This window comes from Phocoena sinus, chromosome 10 (genome assembly GCF_008692025.1).
Source record: "Phocoena sinus isolate mPhoSin1 chromosome 10, mPhoSin1.pri, whole genome shotgun sequence".
Taxonomy (NCBI): Eukaryota; Metazoa; Chordata; class Mammalia; order Artiodactyla; family Phocoenidae; genus Phocoena; species Phocoena sinus.
The window spans coordinates 96,256,546-96,276,028 of NC_045772.1; the positions used below are offsets into that span (position 1 = coordinate 96,256,546).

General features: G+C 47.1%; 1 protein-coding gene across 5 annotated transcripts; it reads right to left on the reverse strand.

The window, feature by feature from the left end:
• On the reverse strand, positions 1-18,445 carry PEX5 (peroxisomal biogenesis factor 5). 5 transcript variants are annotated; one of them, XM_032645751.1, is made up of 16 exons: positions 18,199-18,445; positions 16,552-16,714; positions 16,200-16,235; positions 15,803-15,935; positions 15,451-15,582; positions 9,665-9,770; positions 9,061-9,151; positions 8,550-8,660; positions 8,195-8,287; positions 7,710-7,829; positions 3,549-3,692; positions 3,276-3,346; positions 2,567-2,779; positions 2,152-2,317; positions 1,640-1,797; positions 1-1,445 (listed from the first exon to the last, which is right to left on the reverse strand). In XM_032645751.1, exons 2-16 carry the CDS (start codon positions 16,696-16,698, stop codon positions 1,244-1,246), a joined length of 1,923 nt encoding a protein of 640 aa, XP_032501642.1. In that variant the 5' UTR covers positions 16,699-16,714; positions 18,199-18,445; the 3' UTR covers positions 1-1,243. The 5 variants fall into 5 exon arrangements, with proteins under 5 accessions (XP_032501642.1, XP_032501643.1, XP_032501641.1 ...); XM_032645752.1 differs by lacking the exon at positions 18,199-18,445 and adding an exon at positions 17,308-17,453 and having other exon boundaries at positions 15,803-15,914; XM_032645750.1 differs by lacking the exon at positions 18,199-18,445 and adding an exon at positions 17,308-17,453.
• Between the last annotated feature and the right edge of the window lie 1,038 nt (positions 18,446-19,483).

Consider the following 19,483-nt stretch of genomic DNA (forward strand, 5'->3'; position numbering starts at 1 on the left):
GCCATGTCTGTTCCATTTATTCCTCATACAAATATTTTACAGTTTTATTTTTTAAATCATTTACACATATTCATACAAAGAAAAATAAATTTTAGGATGGAAACTTGGGACCACGGTAGTTTTAAAAAAAATCTGACCATTAACTACCTAAGACAAGGCAAGAGGCTTCACGGCCACTTCAGTCATTTCTGGGCTTGGTGCATCTCCCCAGCAGAATCCAAGCTGCTCACTCACTTACCCTCAGCCTTCACCTTGTGGAGGTGATATGGAGGAAGGGGATTTTTCGACCCTCCCCCCTACAAACATTTCAAGGACAGCAAAGGCTCAAGGTAACACTGAACCCTCTCTCTGCCAGGAATTTGGCAAGACTGCAATTTCTGAACCAACTTTCCAGAAGAGCTAGCTCAATTCCTACTCGCAGGTCTTTCTAAGAGGAGGGGGATGGCTGCACTCAGGACATTCCTCGTCCCACCCGCTCTGTCCTCCCTCCACAGGCCCCCAAGCCAGAGCCTTTGACCTGAGCCCATGTGGTCCCTTCGAGGCTCATTCCACAACGAGGCTTCCTCTCCCCACACCCAAACACTCTGTAGCAACTTAACCCCGGCAGCCCCTGAGGACCCCTATGGTAATGACGCCCATTACTGCGTGCAGCATTATCCAGGGACTCTGAGCTATAGCCAGGAGAGGTCCAAGAATGACAGAACTACGAGCACCCCTAAAACCTCAGCTCCGCTGAGCCAAACCAACATTTAAATCACACAGGCCAACTCCTAACACGTCCCACCCTAGATACAGTCATCACAGAGGTGCCTGATAGAACCTGCCACATACCACTGCGCGAGGAGGCTGGACTCTCATCAAGTCCCAGTAAAAGGAGAAAGGAGGGGGAGGACAGACGCTACAAATGTGGTAGACCCAATCAGAAATGGCAGCAGATGACAACCTGTATCTTTGGGTCCTTCCCAAAAAGCAGCACCAAGAAAGGGCGTGATGAGCAGAGCGATCTGGAGCTGCATGGACAGCCCCTGAATTACCAAGGGACTCCAACAACACAGCTCATCTTCCTACAATTATGCAGGAACTAGAACCCAGACTACCCACCCTACACTGAGGCAGCTCCTGAGAGGCAGTACCGCTTGTGGCCATCAGCCCACCCCCTTGGTAGGCCCATTTGGGGAGAGGGGATCACATCCAGAGCAGGCACCCCTCCAGGCAAACACTCGCAGGGCAGCCCATCCCACTGTCATTGGGGCAGGCCGAACATCGCTAGGAGGGTGGACAGATCCCGGGCATCAGCCGCCCCATAGGCGTTGCTCTGGCCTAACATAGACAAGGCTAAACGCAGGGTGCTCCAGATGTTCTCCGACATGGCACCCCCTTCGCCCCGAGGGCCCCGGCTTTTCCTCTGCATGTTCAGGGCCTCCAAAAAGTGTTCCACCGCCTCCCTGCAAGGGAGAAGAATGAGAGCTGGTGAGCAGAACACCAGTGGAAGGAGGTAGGTCAGCTGGCATGGGGAGAAAGAAAGCTGCAGCTCGCGGTCAAATAACAGGATCAGAGAATGAGGAGCCAGGGCCAAAGGCAGGGAGTTCGTTCATTCATTCATTCATTCATTCATTCATTCCTCAGTAGATACTCTCACCGGTGGGCCCCAAGGTTGATGCAGCTGATGCCCAGGTTGTAGCGGGACCGTATATAGCCAGGCTGGAGCTCAAGGGCCCGACGGTATGCAGCTACTGCTTCTTCGCTCTGGTTTCCATTGGCCAGGGTGGCCCCTAGCTTATTCCACAGCAAATAGTCCTAAGATAGGGATGGACAAGGGTTAGAAACAGGAGCCAGGCTCAGATCAAATTCTGCCTGATCTCCCCCTGGCTCCCCACTCTGTTTCTCTAACGCATGTTACGATTCCACTCCTGTCTCCACAGGTCACCGTGTGGCCACGACGTTGTGACCACGACATAACCACTCACCCCCTGCAGACTCCCCTAAGCCCAGACGACCCTAGACTCCCGCTCTTCTTTTCCCAATTCTCCCAAGGCAACCAGTACATGGAACACTGGAATGAAATATCCCATGACTCCAAAGGTCCCAACAAACGATTCCTCCATAATGTATAGAGTCCTGTCCCATCTCCCTTCCTCCCCTGAGGCTCACATTGGGACGAACGCTGAGGGCGGCTGTGAAACAGTCCACTGCCTTGTCATACTCCCCACTCAGGTTGAAGAGGACTCCCAAGCCACACTGCACATCAGGGTCAATGGATGTCGGGTCCAGGCGCACAGCTGCCAGGAAGAGCTCTTTCACTTCGAGAAACAGGGAGCTGGACAAGGAAGAAAAAAAAAAAATGCAAAAAAGCAGGTGGATGGATACGTCTATATTCCTACCCCTCCCAAATAATCCTTTCACTAACCAATCATACCCCCAAGATGCGTCCATCTATCCTCCTTCCAATCCTGAGTCTTCCATCCCACTCTTAGACCCTGAGCCTCAATCTATCCAAAATTCTACAAGCCAGGTCCTCCTTCTACTCGGGTTGCCACTCGTCATCCCAGGAGGTGCCCACACTCACTCGGACAACAGAGAGCCCAGGATGCGCTTGCTGGGGCCCAGTCCTGCCCCGCTGGCCCCTTCTTCCCCGGCTGCCACCAGGTGGGCATAGGCTGGTGTGTAGCGCAGCCAGTCTCGCAGGGTCTCACAGGCCTGCCGCTGCAGGGACTCGTTGGTGAAGCTTACAGCCAGCGCCATCAGTGCCGTCCGGTTGTCTGGCTTTAGCTCTAGGCACCTGCTTGGACAGAGACGGGCAGAGCTGGTCTCTGAGGTTGACACTGCGCCCATCAGCACCCCGGGAGCCAAGCCAAGCTTCAGAACGCAGAGGTACGTGCCAACTCCCTCAGTTAAGGTGCGAGGAATCCTCTACGGGTGGGTTATTAATAAAGTTACAGTCCTGAGAAAACGGAACATTTCAGCAGCCAAGGAACCAGCCAGGGTCCCACAAATAAAACCAAAAGCCGAGGAACGAATGGAGCCAGTTATCTCCAGGCTCACCCCAAACCTTAGAGTTTCATCATGAGAAAACACTCGTGTTAGCAGGCAGAAAGCAGAGTGGGCTCTGTCATTCTAAAGGTTACTCGTCGAGCCCTGGAACCATCCTGCCCGCCCCCCCAGTGTACTCACCGCCGCAGCGCGCTGGGACCAGCCTGCCCCCCCCCCAGTGTACTCACCGCCGCAGCGCGCTGGGACCAGCCTGCCCCCCCCCCGCCCCCCCCCAGTGTACTCACCGCCGCAGCGCGCTGATGGCTAAGAGCTCCTGCTCGTTCTCCGCCTGGGTGGTCCCCAGGTACTGCCAGGCCTAGAGAGGAGTTGCCAGGTTTCGTCACCCCGGTATTCACCTTCCCACCGCTGCTTCCTCTGCTCGCCCCACCCACCACCTCACTCTCAGAACCCGACCAGGCTGTCGCCCGGGCCCCAATCCATTGGCACCACCCTTAGGGGCCTCCCTCAAAACTGGAGGGAGCGGCTCTCATCTGAAGTCAGAAGAACGAGCTGCTCACCTCCATGTGCTTGGGGTCCTGCTGCACAGCCGCCTCGAAGAGCAGGACAGCGTTCGGCAGGTCCCCCTCCTCAAGTCGCCGCAGCCCTTCCTCAAAAGGCTGGGGGTGGTCACGCAGGGGGTTCTCCTCCTCAAAGTGGTACCCCTACGAGGAAGGGAAGCCAAGTGAGACCCCATCCCGGAGGGGGCCATCACAGAGTAGCAGGAATGGGAGCGGACAACCAAGACTAACGTGGAAAAGAAGCTGAAGGCCTCCAAAAAGGTATCCGGATAAATGCTGGGAAGTTCTCCATGTCATAAAGGAGATCACCTACGACCACAGTGAAGAAATTCCGGGTCATGTCCACAGCAACTGGAAAGCCAGGCAAACTCTGATCCTAAAATGAGCTGGGATTAAGCTCATTTTAGGAAGTTTTGATCAGCCGGTGTTTCCACATCCTTGATCTCTCATTACTGGACAGAGCACATTTCTTAACAGGATCTGCTTACAGTAATGAGATAAGTTCTCTTTAGCTGTTCAAGGGGCATTTCTTGTTATCCTGCAATAGTGTGATAATCTATAAAGGAAATGCAGTTTGGAGTCAGAGGCCCTGCTATTCAAATGTAACTCTTACCCAGCTCACGGAGTCCTGTGCACACTGACTGGACAGCATGTGTTCAAGCACTTTGAAAATTTTAATTTATTCCCCAGTTTCAGTCTTAAAAGTTATTAATATTAATCTGTATCTGACAGTAAATTAAAGCTAGGTTCCAAACTCCTGAGGGCAGAAAACGCTTCAGAAAGACCAGTCCTCTTCTAGCGGAGGCTTTCTCATTTGAGGGAAGCTTTGATGCTCTGTGCAGAGCTCTGTCCCCAGGGCTTCCACGTAGGCAGAGAGGCGTTAAGATAAAATGGGTCCCTAGTAAGCGTGTGACTTGGGACAAGGGAATAAAATGCTCCTTTTCGGAGAGTAGTGGTTACCATCACAAAACAATACCCCAGAATGAACACAAGATGCAAAATCCAGGGCAGGGCCCTTTCTAAACGCAGTTAAGGACAAATCAGAATGAAACTGTACGAGGTAAAGACATGAGCGCGGCCCTTCTTCACTACCATTGTGAAACTGCTCAAGAACCAGAAACGCTTCAATCTTGCCGGCAAAGTTCTAAACCGTTATAAGTAATCTGCAAATTATTTGTAACAAATAAAAATTAAATAATTACAATGGGGATTTAAGAAGAGAGACATACAGGAGATGGATGTGGGATACATGTATAAAAAGTGTATTCACGCTGAGAATAGGTAATGTTCCTGGGACACCTCCGTGCAACAGGAAAACTCAGAAGATAGGAAAGGACCCCAGAACAAGGATCAGCAAGGGGCAGAGGATAAATATTTCGTCACAACTACTCATCTCCACCAGAGCAGTGAGAAAGTAGCCACAGATGATATGTAAACAGGCATGGCTGTGTTCCAATAAAACTCTATTTATGGACACTGAAGTTTGAATTTTATCAATATATAATTTTCACAAATTATTACTTTTCATTTTTTTAAAACCATTTAAAAATGTTAAAACCATTCTCAGCTCACGGGCCATTAAAAAAAAGAAAAAGGTGGAAGGACAGATTTCCCATGGGCCACAGTTTGCCAGCCCCACCTAGACTATTAGAGTTCCACAAGATAAAGCCTTCTGCGTTCACCCTCGACTACTGCCCATCCTCAATCCATGTTTTAAGCCACCCCATAGGAAACAGATCATTGTCACCTATAACACAATTTCCTAATGAAAGTAATTCCTGCCTCTCAGAGCTACTGAGAGCATCAAATGAGAATATCTGCCACAGCCTTACCGAAAAGCTCAAAATACTATGCGTGAATAGGTAGTATCCTCAGCAGACAATGCAACAAATCAATTCCATCATGTTGCAGCCACAGGGTTCTCTAAGTATGCTCTTGTCTGTGTTATCTATCCTCCTTGAGATTTTATCAATTGCTGATCAGAGAGGAATTTTTCAAAAGTAGAATATTTGTATAGATGGAAAAAAAAAAAAAGAGTCCTCTGGAGGAACCTTTAACAACCCACAGGATGCAGGATAAGCTTGGGACCACTGCTGCATCTTAAAAAGTCTAATCCAAGCCATTCATCAGGTCTGATCCATCGTCTGGTCTGCTCAAAATTTCATAGGATCGTACTGCAAAAATAGGATCACTACTAAGTAGAGTGTGTCCCATCACAGAAATTTCTCCTTCACGCTAACAGTATACAGTATCATATCTGCTCCAGCTGTAGGTGTAGCCTTGAAAATTTAAGGATCATGAATAAAAAATACGACATTCAGATACCCATGAATTTACCTGATAGAGTCAGATCAACATTTGAAAAATTAAAAACAAGTACTATTGACATATAATTTATTAACAGTTTAACAAAAGGCAGACAAAATCTGGAACCTTAATGCAAATGTTTCCAATCCTAATTTTGCAATATCCCAAGGTATCAATGATATCAAAATAGGGTTCAAAGATCTAAAAACATAATTATGTTTTTAGGTTTTGAATTAAAGAATTTATTCCAACTATCATGTCATTGATACAGAAGTAAAAAATGCTAAGAGGAGGTGCTGCTCATATGAAGTCAGAGCTATGTCTATACTTATCAAAAACCAGGAAAAATATTTTTCTAATTATGTTTATTTATTTTTTGGCTGTGTTGCATCTTCATTGCTGTGCACGGGCTTTCTCTATTTGTAGCGAGCGGGGCTACTCTTCATTGCAGTGCACGGGCTTCTCACTGCGGCGGCTTCTCTTTTCGCGGAGCACGGGCTCCAGGTGCATGGGCCTCAGTAGTTGTGGCACATAGGTCAGTAGTTGTGGCTCACAGGCTCTAGAGTGCAGGCTCAGTAGTTGTGGTGCACAGGCATAGTTGCTCCGTGGCATGTGGGATCTTCCCGGACCAGGGATTGAACCCATGTCCCCTGCATTGGCAGGTGGAGTCTTAACCACTGAGCCACCAGGGAAGTCCCAGGAAATTTTTATCTAAACTTCATACCTTGCCATTTGTAAGTCGACCGGGCCTGTGCAACTTATCAAGTGTCTATTATAAATTAACAAAAGTATTATCTCCAGGTATTTCCTTCAGTTCTTCCTCATCACAAGTCTATAGAAGAAACTCTTACTATGGAAAAACCAGAGGATGGGGTCCCAAAAGGTAAGCTCCCTTTTCTATTATATCACAGAACAACTCTCAGAAAGTCAGGCTGGGATAATAAACAAAATCATCTTTTTCCTAGTACTAAGATTTTCATTGGTTTTTAAATCCTAGCCTTTTCTAAGTTATCTTGAACTCTGTTCTCTATCTTCGCAAGATCTACCTCCAGAATCCTGGCCCTCTAGTTCTAGCCCCAACCAGGTCTGAGCTGAGAAAAAGACACCACTGATCACCTCCCCAGTTCCTGTTTTGCCTTTTTCAAAACCAAGCAATCTCTCCCTCCCCAATCATGCTTCAACTCACAGCTCAATTATTACCCACATGTCCGAATGCCCCACAACCCGCAAGCAGATTTTTTTCACAGTGATACCCTGATATAACATATGCTTCTAAGGCAACAGTATATACTACATGCAAAATTCAATCATTCTTCACCACCGACTTCTGGGAAATTTTCTTAGCATTTGAATTATTTAATACAATTCTTTGAAAATACCCTAAATTGGGGGCAAGTGGTTAGTACCTACAGGAAGAGATCAGAATCTAAAATAAACTTGTGAGTTAAAAAAGTAAATAGATACTAAGGTGGAGGGCAGAGAGATGGCCTACCACCTACCACTCTCTACCAAAGGAGCTATCAATCTTCTTAAAATGTTTTCAACCAACCTCCAAAGCAAGGCTCCTTCCTCTGTGCTCTTACTGCATCGTGTGCAAACCTCTACTCTAGGTATTTTGTCGCTTACTGTTGTTATCTGACGAGGGCAGTCTATTATCATTAATTTCTATATCCCAAGAATAAAGCATACTCTCAATAACTGGAGGAGCGCAGGGGCAAGGGAAAAATTCAGGCTGCCTTTCACGGAAAGGGGCTCAAGAAAATAATTACTTAAAAGTGGGTACCCTTCAGATTCAGGATTAAAGGAGAGACAATAAAACAAGGAAATTCTGCAGTCTGAAAAACTAGTTCTTACCTTATCGTAGGAAGCAGAGGTGAGGTCGTCATAGTCAGAAAGCCAGGGGTGGGCCTCAGCATCCCGTTTGGCCATCTCCTCCAACTCCGCCTGCAACTTGTCCCAGAAATCGACCTCAGACTGTAAGGAAGGCAAGGCAGAGAGAGACAGAAGATTCATCGTGAGCACCCCGCCCCACCCTTAGTTCCACCAAGATGGAGTCCCTATGGCAGCAGTTGTTTAATGTCAATGTGTTTAAGATCACCTGAAGAGCTTCTTTTCATGCAGGTTCCTAGATCCTACCCCCAGATTCTGACTCAGCAGTCTGTGATGCCCAGGAATTTGCATTTCTCATAGGCAACCACCCCATCCCAAGCAATCCTGACAAAGAGAATCCAAGAACACTATGAAATACAATGTTCACCCATCTCCAATGTTAAGACACCCACTCTCTCCAAAGAAGCGTTTTCTCTTGGACTGGTTACACCTGTACTAGCTGCTCTCACCTCTATAGCTGACTTGGCTCGTTCAAACTCCATATCAAGAGCAGATGTGTTCACTGGTCTTGTGAACTGGTCAACCCAGGCCTCTGAAGTACCCTGTGACAAAGAAGGATGGTCATACCACCACCACCAACTTTCCACCCACTAAATGTCAACTAAATACCCATCAGACACCACCAACCTGGGCACTTCTGAGAAGAACGTTCTCAGAATCTCTTTCCCACCCACTCAGGACCTGGATGCTACCAAACAAGCTAGCAATAAGATCCCTTCCCCATCTGGGACCACTGAACACTGAACCCACGGCCGGGGGCACCAGCCGGCTCTGAGGTAGGACTGGGAGGTGACAGTGTCCTACCTGCTGCTGAATAAACTCTGCTGCCCACTGCTCTGCCTGAGCTCGGCCCGACCCTGCGCCGGACTCCAGGGACACCTGCCCCTCGCCAATCTGCCGCACGAATTTCAGGAACTGGGGCACAGAGACACACACAGGCCACTTGGGAAAGGACTTCCGGGTGTGCCCTCTCAACCACGCCCAGAGAAGCCTGCACTTACCCCTCCCCCTGACCATCTCTAGCTACAGACAAGATAGGCTAAAGACCCTGGAAAAAGCAGAGAGCAAAAAGAAAGGGATTTCTGGCTCGAGAGATCTGAGAAGGCACAGAAAAGACAAAGGGTTAGTAGGCAAGGAAACGAGGGCAAGAATACTGAAGAAGAGGCAGGGTCGTAAGTCTCTGTTCTCCAGACAGGGAGGAGTGGACCTCGGATCTCATCTCTTTCGCCTTAAACTAAACTGGGGTCAGAGAAGCAGGACTCCTGAGTTCTCAGACCAGCTCTGCTGGGCAAAGCAGCAGCGGGACGTGGCTCACCTCAGAGTTAGCCAGCTTCGGGTCATCCACCTTGGCCACAAAGTCGCTGGCCGTGTGCTGCAGGTCCTCCTCAGGCTGGTATTCATCATACCTGGGACAGGTGAGGACTCGCTCATTTTACACGTTTGTCTGCCACATCCTTCCCCACTCCCAGCCCATGGCAGTTACAGTTCTCATCGGGGAACAGAGAGGGTGACACTACTCCTCTCTCTGGTTGAGGACCTACTAATTTCAATTTACATTAAAGAAGGACATTTGGGCAGGAGTGGCAAAGCACTAGCTACGTGCTTTCAACTCTCTCTTTCCCAAACGTGTCTTTCCAGAGAGAAGGAATAGACAGTTGCAGGCTCCAAATTAAAAGGGGAACAGGGTGCATAAGATAAAGTTACAAACTTTTGGTAGGACAGTTAGGATTCTCGACTCGATTATATTTGAGACATAAATGAATCGGGGTAATAAGACAAGTGGAAACCTTAGAGCAGAAAATGAAGGGATTGCAACTTGGTTTAAGAATGTGGATAGAGGAGCTTGGTGGAGGGGAGCAGGAAAACTGTCCCACACTCCTTCCACAGGGAGCCACCCCGAGCGAAGTGGCTGGACTCACCAGCGAGCAGTGGCAGCTGTCCCCTCTGGTTCTCCCAGCCACAGCTTCTCCTCTGACTGCTCCAGGTATTCCTCAGCCCAGCGGGCCGGGGACACAGACAAAGGGTCTGCAAGGAGCAGAGAGGTGGGGATATCAGTGAGGGATCAGGAAAGGGAGAATATTAACTTAACCAAGTCAAAGCAGAATCCCTCAGAGACCACTGGTCAAAAGAAAATACTACTAAACTTTCAACATCCAACCTGCTCCCAAGGGGCCTAGGGCAGGTGTTTACTGAACTGGGGACAGGAGACCAAATAAGGAGGCTCAGGAGACAAGTAGGGACCAAACCCCTTTGTTTGAAGTGCAAGAGCCCTCACTAAGAAATAGTGGGCACTGGGCCTCCACCTTCCTCAAAGGTACTGCAGGGACCCGGCAGGGAACCAGGGGAGAACACAGGAGCTTCCATTCTTTAACCAAACCTTCGTCTGTCCTCCATTTACAGAGTTCACACCCTCCCAACAAAAGGAGCCTCCTAATTGGGAGACTGGGATCCACATATATACACTATTGATACTATGTGTAAAATAGATAACTAATGAGAACCTACTGTGCTGCACAGGGAACTCTACTCAGTGCTCTGTGGTGACCTAAATGGGAAGGAAATCCAAAAAAGAGGGGGTATGTGTATATGTACTGCTGATTCACTTTGCAGTACAGTAGAAACTAACACAATATTGTAAAGCAACTATACGCCAATAAAAATTAAAAAAAAAAATTATATTTCCTCCTAATATACCTACCAAGAGAATGTGAGAGGCAGAATGCTGGGCTAGAACTAAAGATACGTGAGTCCACTCTTCCCACTGGATTTTTTTTCATTATTTGAGATGTAACATGCAAACATGAAGGTACGTAAAGTGTACCAAACTTAGGTGAGCTGCTTCATTAATTTCTACCCGTGAACACACTCAAGCCACCACCACCCGGATCACGACATGGACCGTCTACAGTTCCCTCACAGGCTCCCGCAGGCCCGCACCCCCCCAGGATAAACATTATTCTGAATTCTGTCACTGTTGACTGCTTTTGAGAGCTATGTTTTTAAGTCTACTTCCAGAAATTATCTTAGCAACTCTCATGAAAAAGGGCACTGCTGCAACATCAGGATAAACATATCCAATGAGGGTGCTGAACTTTTCTCAACCTCCAGGACTTTGCTCTTTACTATTCTAGGGCCAGGAAAACAAAAAAGTAACGACACAGATTAGTTAAAGGATTTAAAGGGACCTAAAGAGTGAGTGCACGCAGAGAAGAATGGGTCGGCGTGTTCTTTCCTTCTGCTCTGCACCCATATCCTTACAAATGGTCATCCTGTCTCTGTCCCTAATTTGAAGATCTGTTACTGCTTTTAACACCAAGAAGGCAGGTTTACCTCCTCGGGATTCATATGCAACAGAACTTTCTATTCCATTTAACTGGGACTCTGCCTGAATAATTTCAACAAACTCATCTCAACATCTGAGAAAATAATGTCAAAATCTGAAAAAGAAAGAAAAAAAAAAAGATCAAGACTCACAGATTTCACCTGATCATAAATAATAAGTGATTTATTACTAATAAAATAAAAGATACGGTTGACAATATTTTTGATCACAGACTTGGTCTCTTAGTTTCGAGAACTCCTAACATTTATAACAAGATTTCCCTCACTTAGCTTTTACAAGCAACATTTCTCTTTCCTTTGCCCCAGCTAGACTGTTAGCTCAAGTCTGGAGACCTAATAAGGAAATGCTTAATACCCCATCCCATTCTGCTGAAAAAATACCCAGTCCCCCCCTCCTCACTCTCCAGTCACTCCCTCTCAGCTAGAGTGTTTCACGAAAGCATATTCTGGCCAAAGGTACTCCACAAATTGCAGAGAACATCATTTCTGTGAAATGCTCCTCTAAAGGACAAGCAGCAACAGAAAAAGTACAAAGCACCTGGACTTTAAAACAGACAAGGGGTAGTTTAGAAAAAAGAATCCCAGAGATGAGTCATCCTCAAATAGCTGTCATTTGGTATTTAGCCATATTGGCCACAAGACTCAGGATTTTCTGGCACTGGGAACCTGCTCCAACAAAGAAGTCAAAATAAAATAACCAAAAGAATACTACCTGGCCTTCAAAATACTTTTTGAGAAATTCTTACAGAAAATCGGATTCATCTGGATCCCTGTGAGATGGAAGCAACTAAGTCCTGCTGGGTGGGAGGGACTGTCCTAGGTCACAGAGACCAGAGAGTGGCAACCAACAACCTAGACACCAAACCTCTGATTCCCAGTGTTCACCTGGCCTAGGTTCTCACTGTGTGTTCATCTAGGCACATCTAGCCCAAGCTCAACAGTCAAAAACTCAGAACTTCCCACCTTTACCCATGGAAGTTTCCACATCCACTAAGTAACACAGTGATCAAGAATGCAGGTTCTAGGGTCAGGCTACCTGCACTCACATCCCAACTCCACCACTTATTCACTGTGAGTCTCCAGACAAGTTATCAACCCTCTAAGTTTCCAATTCCTTATCTATGGAGTAGATATAATAATAGCTACCTCACAGGGATTCTTATGAAGACCAGATGAGATAATGCCTATGCAAAGCACAGAGTAACGAATATTAGCTATTATTATCATTACTGTCTGCTCAAGGCAAATCCATACAAAAGTGGAAAACATCACAATGAGATTCTTATTCCTTTTATTCCATAGCCTCTTCCTCCGCCATCCAGGGCAGAGCTACTGCCAATCATCACCTGCCACTGCTGGCCATTGCCCTTCCTATCAAAGTACAGGCTTACCTCTCATAATTGTCATATGAACCCCACACACCATTTTAGCTGAGGCTGTCTAAACTCAAAACCCCTTAAAGATGCATTTCTTCCCTAGAGCTGAGCAATCACAAGATGGACAATTATTTGGCGCAGAAGACTGGGGTGAGAGGGAGAAGCGGAATTCCATCAAGACACATTTCAGACTAAAAAATGCACTTTATGTGGTACTGGAATAATTCTATATCTTGATTGCGGTAATGGTTATGCAAATCTACATATGTGATAAAACTATAAACATACAAATAAAGGCATGTAAAACTGGTGAAATCTAATAAGATCTGTGGATTGTACCAGTGGCAATTTTCTGTTGATATTGTACATAACTAACAAATGCAAAATGTCACCACCGGCGAAAACAGAGGCAAAGGCACACAGAACCTTTCTGTACATTTTTTTGCAACTTCCAGTGAAACTATATTTCCAAATACAACATTCAAACAAGAAAAAAACTAAGCTTCAAGGTTCCTTTTAAACTAGATTCTAGAATCCTAACAATGGGGAGTTAAAAATAATAAAGATTTAAAGAATATAACCTTCTCTCAACTTGCGGTCTACTTATCCACAAAGAAATAGGTAACCTATATCACCACTGTAATAGTATCAGCCACAAATGTTATGAGGCTAGTATCCATGGGTTCCACAGCCACAGATTCAACCAACTGTGGATGGAAAATATTCAGAGGGAGAGGGGCAGGGAAATTCTAGAAAGTTCCAAAAAGCAAAACTTTGAATTTGCCCCATGCTGGCGACTATTTACAAAGCATTTACGTTGTATTAGATATTATAATAATCTAGAGATTTAAAGCATACGGGAGGGTAGGTTATATGCAAATATTATGCAATTTTATATAAAGGACTTGAGCAATTTTATATATAAAATAGCAATTTTATATAAAGGACTTGAGCATCCAGGATTTTGGTAACCACAGGAGTCCTGGACCCAATCCCCTGCAGATACCAAGGGATAACTGTACTAGAATATCAATTCCTGTTAGCTCTTTCTCCCAGATCTCAATTCTCTCATTCAATAAATTCTGAAGGGCCACTACATACAAAGCAATATACTACTGCAATAGGACATTTATATGAAGGCAGATCCCACATAACTCAATATCCCTTTCCAGCTTTCCATATCCCTGCCTCTGTGAAGCAGGCACAGTTCCACAAAAATGTACAGAACAGAGGAAGAGAGAGATCTCCCAAAGACCATTTAACAGGTAAGACAGGTCCAACATGTTTTTGTAAAGTAGTTTTTCGTTTACAGGTTAAGGAAGATTTCAATGGCTCCGAGTATTCATCTAATTTTAACAAAAATCTCATCAATCTCAATGCTTCTAGTAGTGATGATTTTTTCCTGAATTATCAAAAATGACTGATGCCCATACATTATAACAGAAGTCTCCCTGCAATAAGAAACAGCACTTAAATCTAAGGTTTGTACAAAAAGCTGACTTTCAGTCTGGTGGCGGGTCTTTATTACAGCTCAGATTTTCCAATTGGGGCAATTCCACACAGAAGATTCTCAATGATAGTGTAATGATTCTAAGTATGGAGGCTGGAGTCAGACAGACATGAGTTTGCATGTAATCTCTGTTACTGAATGATTTCAGACAAAGTATTAACCCTTCTAAATCTCAGTTTCCTTGCCTATAAAATGGGGGAGGAATACCTACCTTGTATTTCTGTGAAGCTCAACTGGCTCTGAGAATATAAAGTGCATAGAAACCAAGAACACCTATTGTTCTTCCTTAAACTCCAACTTAAAGGAGGGAAAGGGAGTCATGATAAAAGAGACCAACAGCTTTTATTAAAGGGGAGTTTTAGTTGTTACGATTTGGGGGTTTTTCTCTTGTGTGTGCAGGAAGTCCTGTCTTTAGGAGAATAAAAATGATTGGGGGCAGGGGGTACCAATTAGGTCCCATCAATCACGTCATGAAAATTCAGAAACTACGATGATGTGAGCACCCTGAGAGGCCAGAATCTTTGCAACGTTCTCCCTTTATCTCTTTTGTGATTCTTGATTTCTTAAATTGGAAATAGGCTAACAGTGCTCTCTTTGAGAGCAATCAGGAAGAGTAAAGCGGAAGAGAATGCCCTTGCCCAGGCCTGTAATCAGAAAGGCCTGGGGGAGAAGAATCAGTCCCCCAGGATGCAGTGAGCACAGACAACTCAAAGAGGGAAAATTAGGCTGGGACCCTGAAGAGCTTAAGTTGCAGGCCTGGCAGTATAGCATAATGGGTAAGCCCACAGACTCTGGAATCATTCAAACCCAGAGTCAAATCCCATCTCCACCACTTACAAAGCTATGACTCCTTGGGCAAATTATTTAACCTCTCAGCCTCAGTTTTCTTATCTATATACTAGGAATGGTAACTACCTCAAGGGTTCTCAGGGGGATTAAATGGACAGTGCATCTAAAGCACTAAAACAAAGCCTAGAACATGGTTAAGTAAACATTAGCTCTTGTTATTAATTTTTATTATTATCATCAAGACCATATACTTCAGGCCTTTGAACTCCACAATTCCACTTTCCAAGGCTCTAACCCTGTTCAAGATGACTTAATGCCAGAATCCCAAGGGATGTGTTAAACATTTCTCTCCTCCTGGGCAACACTGCCATCCACCCAATCTGCGGATCCTCCCCACCAAACTACAGTACTAAAGTTCCAGATAACAAAGAAGAAAACCGAACTCCTCGTGTTCCCTCTCTCCTCAAAATCTCTTATCCAGTTCAAACTCACGCCTCTGTTTAATATAAGCTTCAATTCCCTGTTACCACCTAAGAGAAATCAGGCTCAGTGCCCTATAGAAAAGAGTCAAGAGTCCAGAAAGGTCATAAGCAGTTGAAATCACTCTATATCCTAAAATGAATGAGGGTAACAGCGTAGAACTTTGCATCACAGGCACCACTGTAGATCGTCCCATAAGAAGCCTCACCTGTAACTTCAGAGATGAACTCTTGGGACCAGTCAGTCTCATTGTAATCCTGAGTTACATCCACAGCGTCTCCAGCTGCAAGGAACTCCTGGGCCCAGTTCTCCGACAGGGCCAAGTCGGCCACACCAGGGGCTTAAGAGGGAGACAGAGAGAGAACTAAGGAAAATACCTATCATTCTATCATGCCTAAGGAACCCTGAGTGCACATGAAGACACTCTGTTCCTTTTGTCTCCTTCTGCATCTCAGTTCCTCAATACCAGCAGCATCTAAATACGGAATCCCCTTGTCCCTACCTGCACAGAAAATGGTGACCCCCGCCCCCCCCAACCCAGAACCAGACTCTGGACCCACCTCTCTGGGGTGCCTGGCGGAAGTTTGACTGTTCAATCTCCTGCATCTCTGCCAGGAGGTCATCCATCTTGAAGGTCTGAGGGGCACGGGATACAAGTGGTGCATTCTGGTCCTGGAGGAATTCGGCCACCAACTGTCAGAAGAGAGGTGATGAAAGGAACCCAGCAAGAGACAGGGGCCCATTGGATGAGGGATACTAACATCAAACACAAGGAAAGGGAAACACAGAAACTATAGATTTGGAAACACTCGAAGAATACTTAAAAACAAGCAGGAGAGCTGAGGCAAATCTCATTTGATCAGGGAAGTCCACAGACTGAAGTATGGATGAGCCCAGTTTAAAGGAAAAATACAATGGGCGAACGAAAAATGCGACAGAAAAGATTGGCAAATTTACCTCATCTTCAGAGGCTACCCCCAAAGGCTTAGAGACCTAAGACAAAAGAAAGAGAGGCAATATGGTACAGTGGTGACGACCACAGCCACACAACTCAGTTAACCCTGGGTTAAAATTTCAGTTCTTCCATTCATAAGGCAAGCCACAAAACTTCTCAAAGCCTCAGTTTCCTCATCTATAAAATGGCTGCCTTCGTCTATATAAAGACGTTCAATGTTTAATATAGTAAACACCCGTTGCGTGGCAACTATTATCATTTCCAACACAATAGAGACAGCAGTTATCCCAAAGTGTGCATCCGGACCCTCCATCCCAGGTCACAACTCGAGCTCTCCGCCTGAAGAACACTCACCGCCTCCGAGGCTGGGGCTCCTGGGGGCCAGGGGCCAGGCCTCAACCCCTCCTGCCGAAAGGCCTTGTCCTGGGTGAAGTGCCCGGCCAGCTTCATGAGCGGGTTGGCACCCCCGCATTCCGCCTCCACCAGCTCCCGCATCGCCATGGTGACCGCCGGCTCTCTGATGGGCAGAGGTTTGGAACTGAGGTCCCAGAGCCAAACCCTTCCCCAACCCACAACTCAGCCCGGACCTGGGGGAGGCGGTTTTTGGCCGCTGGCCACTCTCCACCCCTGCGCCTTCTGCTGCGGCCCCCACCTCTGCCAGGAGTCGGGGGGTCGCTGCCCTCCTGCCGCCCCCCTGGGCCTCTCCAGCGGCCTCCACGATTGCGGTCTCTGGCGGCGGGACAGGCGGCAGCCGCCCCCCACAAACGGGCCTGAACCCCAGGGGAGCGGGAGGACAATTCCGCAACTGAGCTGTACGGGAGCATTGGCCGGGCAAGGGAGAGGGGACACGCCGCGGGACCGTTAAGCCCAGTCCCCTACACCCGCAATCACCAGGCGAGCACTGTTGGGGGCCATTCCCTCTCCGTAAATCACCTGAGCCCCTCCCCCTGCTCGGCCGGTCCCGGCCCACCCATCCCGCGCTCAGAGCACCCAGTCTCCCCCACCAGGGTCGCTGCTCAAGCTCCGCCCCCCGCGACCCGCGAGGACACCGCAAGGGCTGCTGGAAGACCAGGAAGGTGTCCTCGCGCCCCCTCAGGGCCCGGCACTCACCACCGCGCGCGAAGCCGCACGACCAGCCGGGGTACCTGGTGCGGGCTGGAGGGGGAGCGGAGAGAAGGGGTTGGGGAGCCAGGGGCGGAGCTCGGGCTTAAAGGGGCCGTGACCGCCGCGCGACGGTCGCGGCCCTGCGGAAGCTGCTTGGAGGGGCGGGGCCTTAAGTCTGCGACGCAGCGTGATGGGAGGAGCCGTGGGTCTTAAAGGAGAAGTCTTGGAGCCTCGACTCTGCGAGCACTCGAAAGGATCGCGGGCGCTACGACTTGTTTGATGGAAAGCTCAAAGAAGAATGGAGCTAGGAGGGGCTTCCTGACCTTTGGGGGAAAGCCGAGCACGCAGATCCTGGGCTCAGATCATTCTGCCTCTTCCCGGGGGCGTATTGTGACCCAAGGGGATTCCCTCCCTTTCTGGGCCTCGGTTTTAGAGAAAGGCCTTAATGCGGGAGTGGTGGGGGTCAAATCCGGGGCCTTCCCCAGCCTTCTAGGCCTGCCCGCTTCCAAACTGCCCCTAGCAGGACAGCGTCACGGTCTCCATGGTGACAGAGGCCTGCCCCCAATCCCTCTGCCACATCTGCGTATTGGGGGAAATAGCACTGGATGACGACAAATTCCGGTTACTAAATTAGGGTCCAACGCATCCTGAGACCTCAAGCCGATAACCTACTGGGAAGGTGCACAGTGAGTCACTCCTCTCCCCTCCTTCCTCCCTCACCGCTGGTCAAGGTCACTGTGGTGGCCTTATTCCCACTGCCTCAGACAGGGAATGCACAAATATGATGCAAGAAGTGATCTCTAATCACGAAATAAGCCTCAGGCCCCACCATCTGCCACAGCATTGGCTCTGGTGTCAAACCTCAAGGACACTGGGAAACAAACCCTGAAATCTCACCTGCCTCCAAGTCCAAGGGTGTCCCGATGTCATGAAGAAGGAAGGGCAGGAGGTGCTCTGGGCTGCTGGTAGATGGGCAAGGACAGGTCTGTGCCAAAAGGACAGAAGTACCGTCCCAGCCTAGGGTACAGGAGAGGAGGCAGGTAGTCAGCAGGTGGCACCCTGGGCCAGGCTGGCTTCCTGGCTCTCCTGCAGATTTCACAGGTGGAGGCCCCAGGGGACCAGAGGGGCATGGCTGTGTAAGCTCCTCCCTGAAATGGTAGAGAAGCTGTTCTGACACCTCAGGGGAACAGAACAGCAGGGAAAACCTGAGACTGTGCAAAATTTCTCTTTTTCCTTACCTTTTCACCATGGATCCCAGCCCTTGCCTGTTTTCTGGTCTCAGCCCTGACATTGTAAAGCAAATACCTAGTACCTAGTAAACTAAACCAAGCCAGTGAGGAAAGGATGCGGTCTGGAAAGTGCTACTTTAAAAAGAGGATCCCTGGAGAGAGCAATGTTACCTGAAAGTATATGATACAGCAGAATGTCAGAAAATCAAGGCAACCAGATCCCAGTACCATTCAAACCATAACACATATATAACCTTCAGCTCTGCTAGGCGTTTAGTAACCTGATTAACAATAACTCACTATGTATGCCGCTTGTAGGAGAATCGTAACAATGATAATAACAGATGTTTATTGAATGCTTACTTAAATCCAGGCATCGTACTAAACATTTTATGTGCATTAACACTTTTAATCTTCATAATACCCCTGTGAAATAGGTATTGCTAATCCCAGTTCACAATTAAGACTTAGCCAAAAGTCACACAGCTAGGAAGTCAAAGTTCAATCCAGACATAACTCCAAATACCTATCCATTACAACACTGCCTCCCAGTCTTCCTTATAAGCCCTGGAGAGCTTTGGTCTCCTAGGCCATAGCTCTTCACAGAACCTGGCTCATAAGTCCAAGAGGGACTCTGGCACTGGGAAAGGACCACTAGATTTACTTGGGTATTTAATATTTATTGAAGTTCCAGATTTAAAACCTTAGAGTTTGTTAGTCCAGATTCAACTTTAAAGTCTTATTCTATTCATAACAAATATTTTTATTAAATGGATATAATTATTTTTTACCTTTTCTGTAATTAATATTTTATTTTACTTATTCTTTAATTAATGTTTGATAAATTCAAGTTTAATAAGTTAAATTCCTCCAATTTTTAAACACTTATACTGTATTTACTATGTGCCAGGCATTGTTCTAAAGCATTTTTCAAATACTGATTTATTTAATTC

Coding starts and splice junctions, on each gene's coding strand:
- PEX5 (XM_032645749.1), bottom strand. CDS start 17,171: ATGGGTGGGCCGGGACCGGCCGAGCAGGGGGAGGGGCTCAG. Junction 16,236..16,551: donor GAGCCCCAGCCTCGGAGGCG/GTGAGTGTTCTT, acceptor CTTTTGTCTTAG/GTCTCTAAGCCTTTGGGGGT. Junction 15,936..16,199: donor GGGTAGCCTCTGAAGATGAG/GTAAATTTGCCA, acceptor CTCTTCTGACAG/TTGGTGGCCGAATTCCTCCA.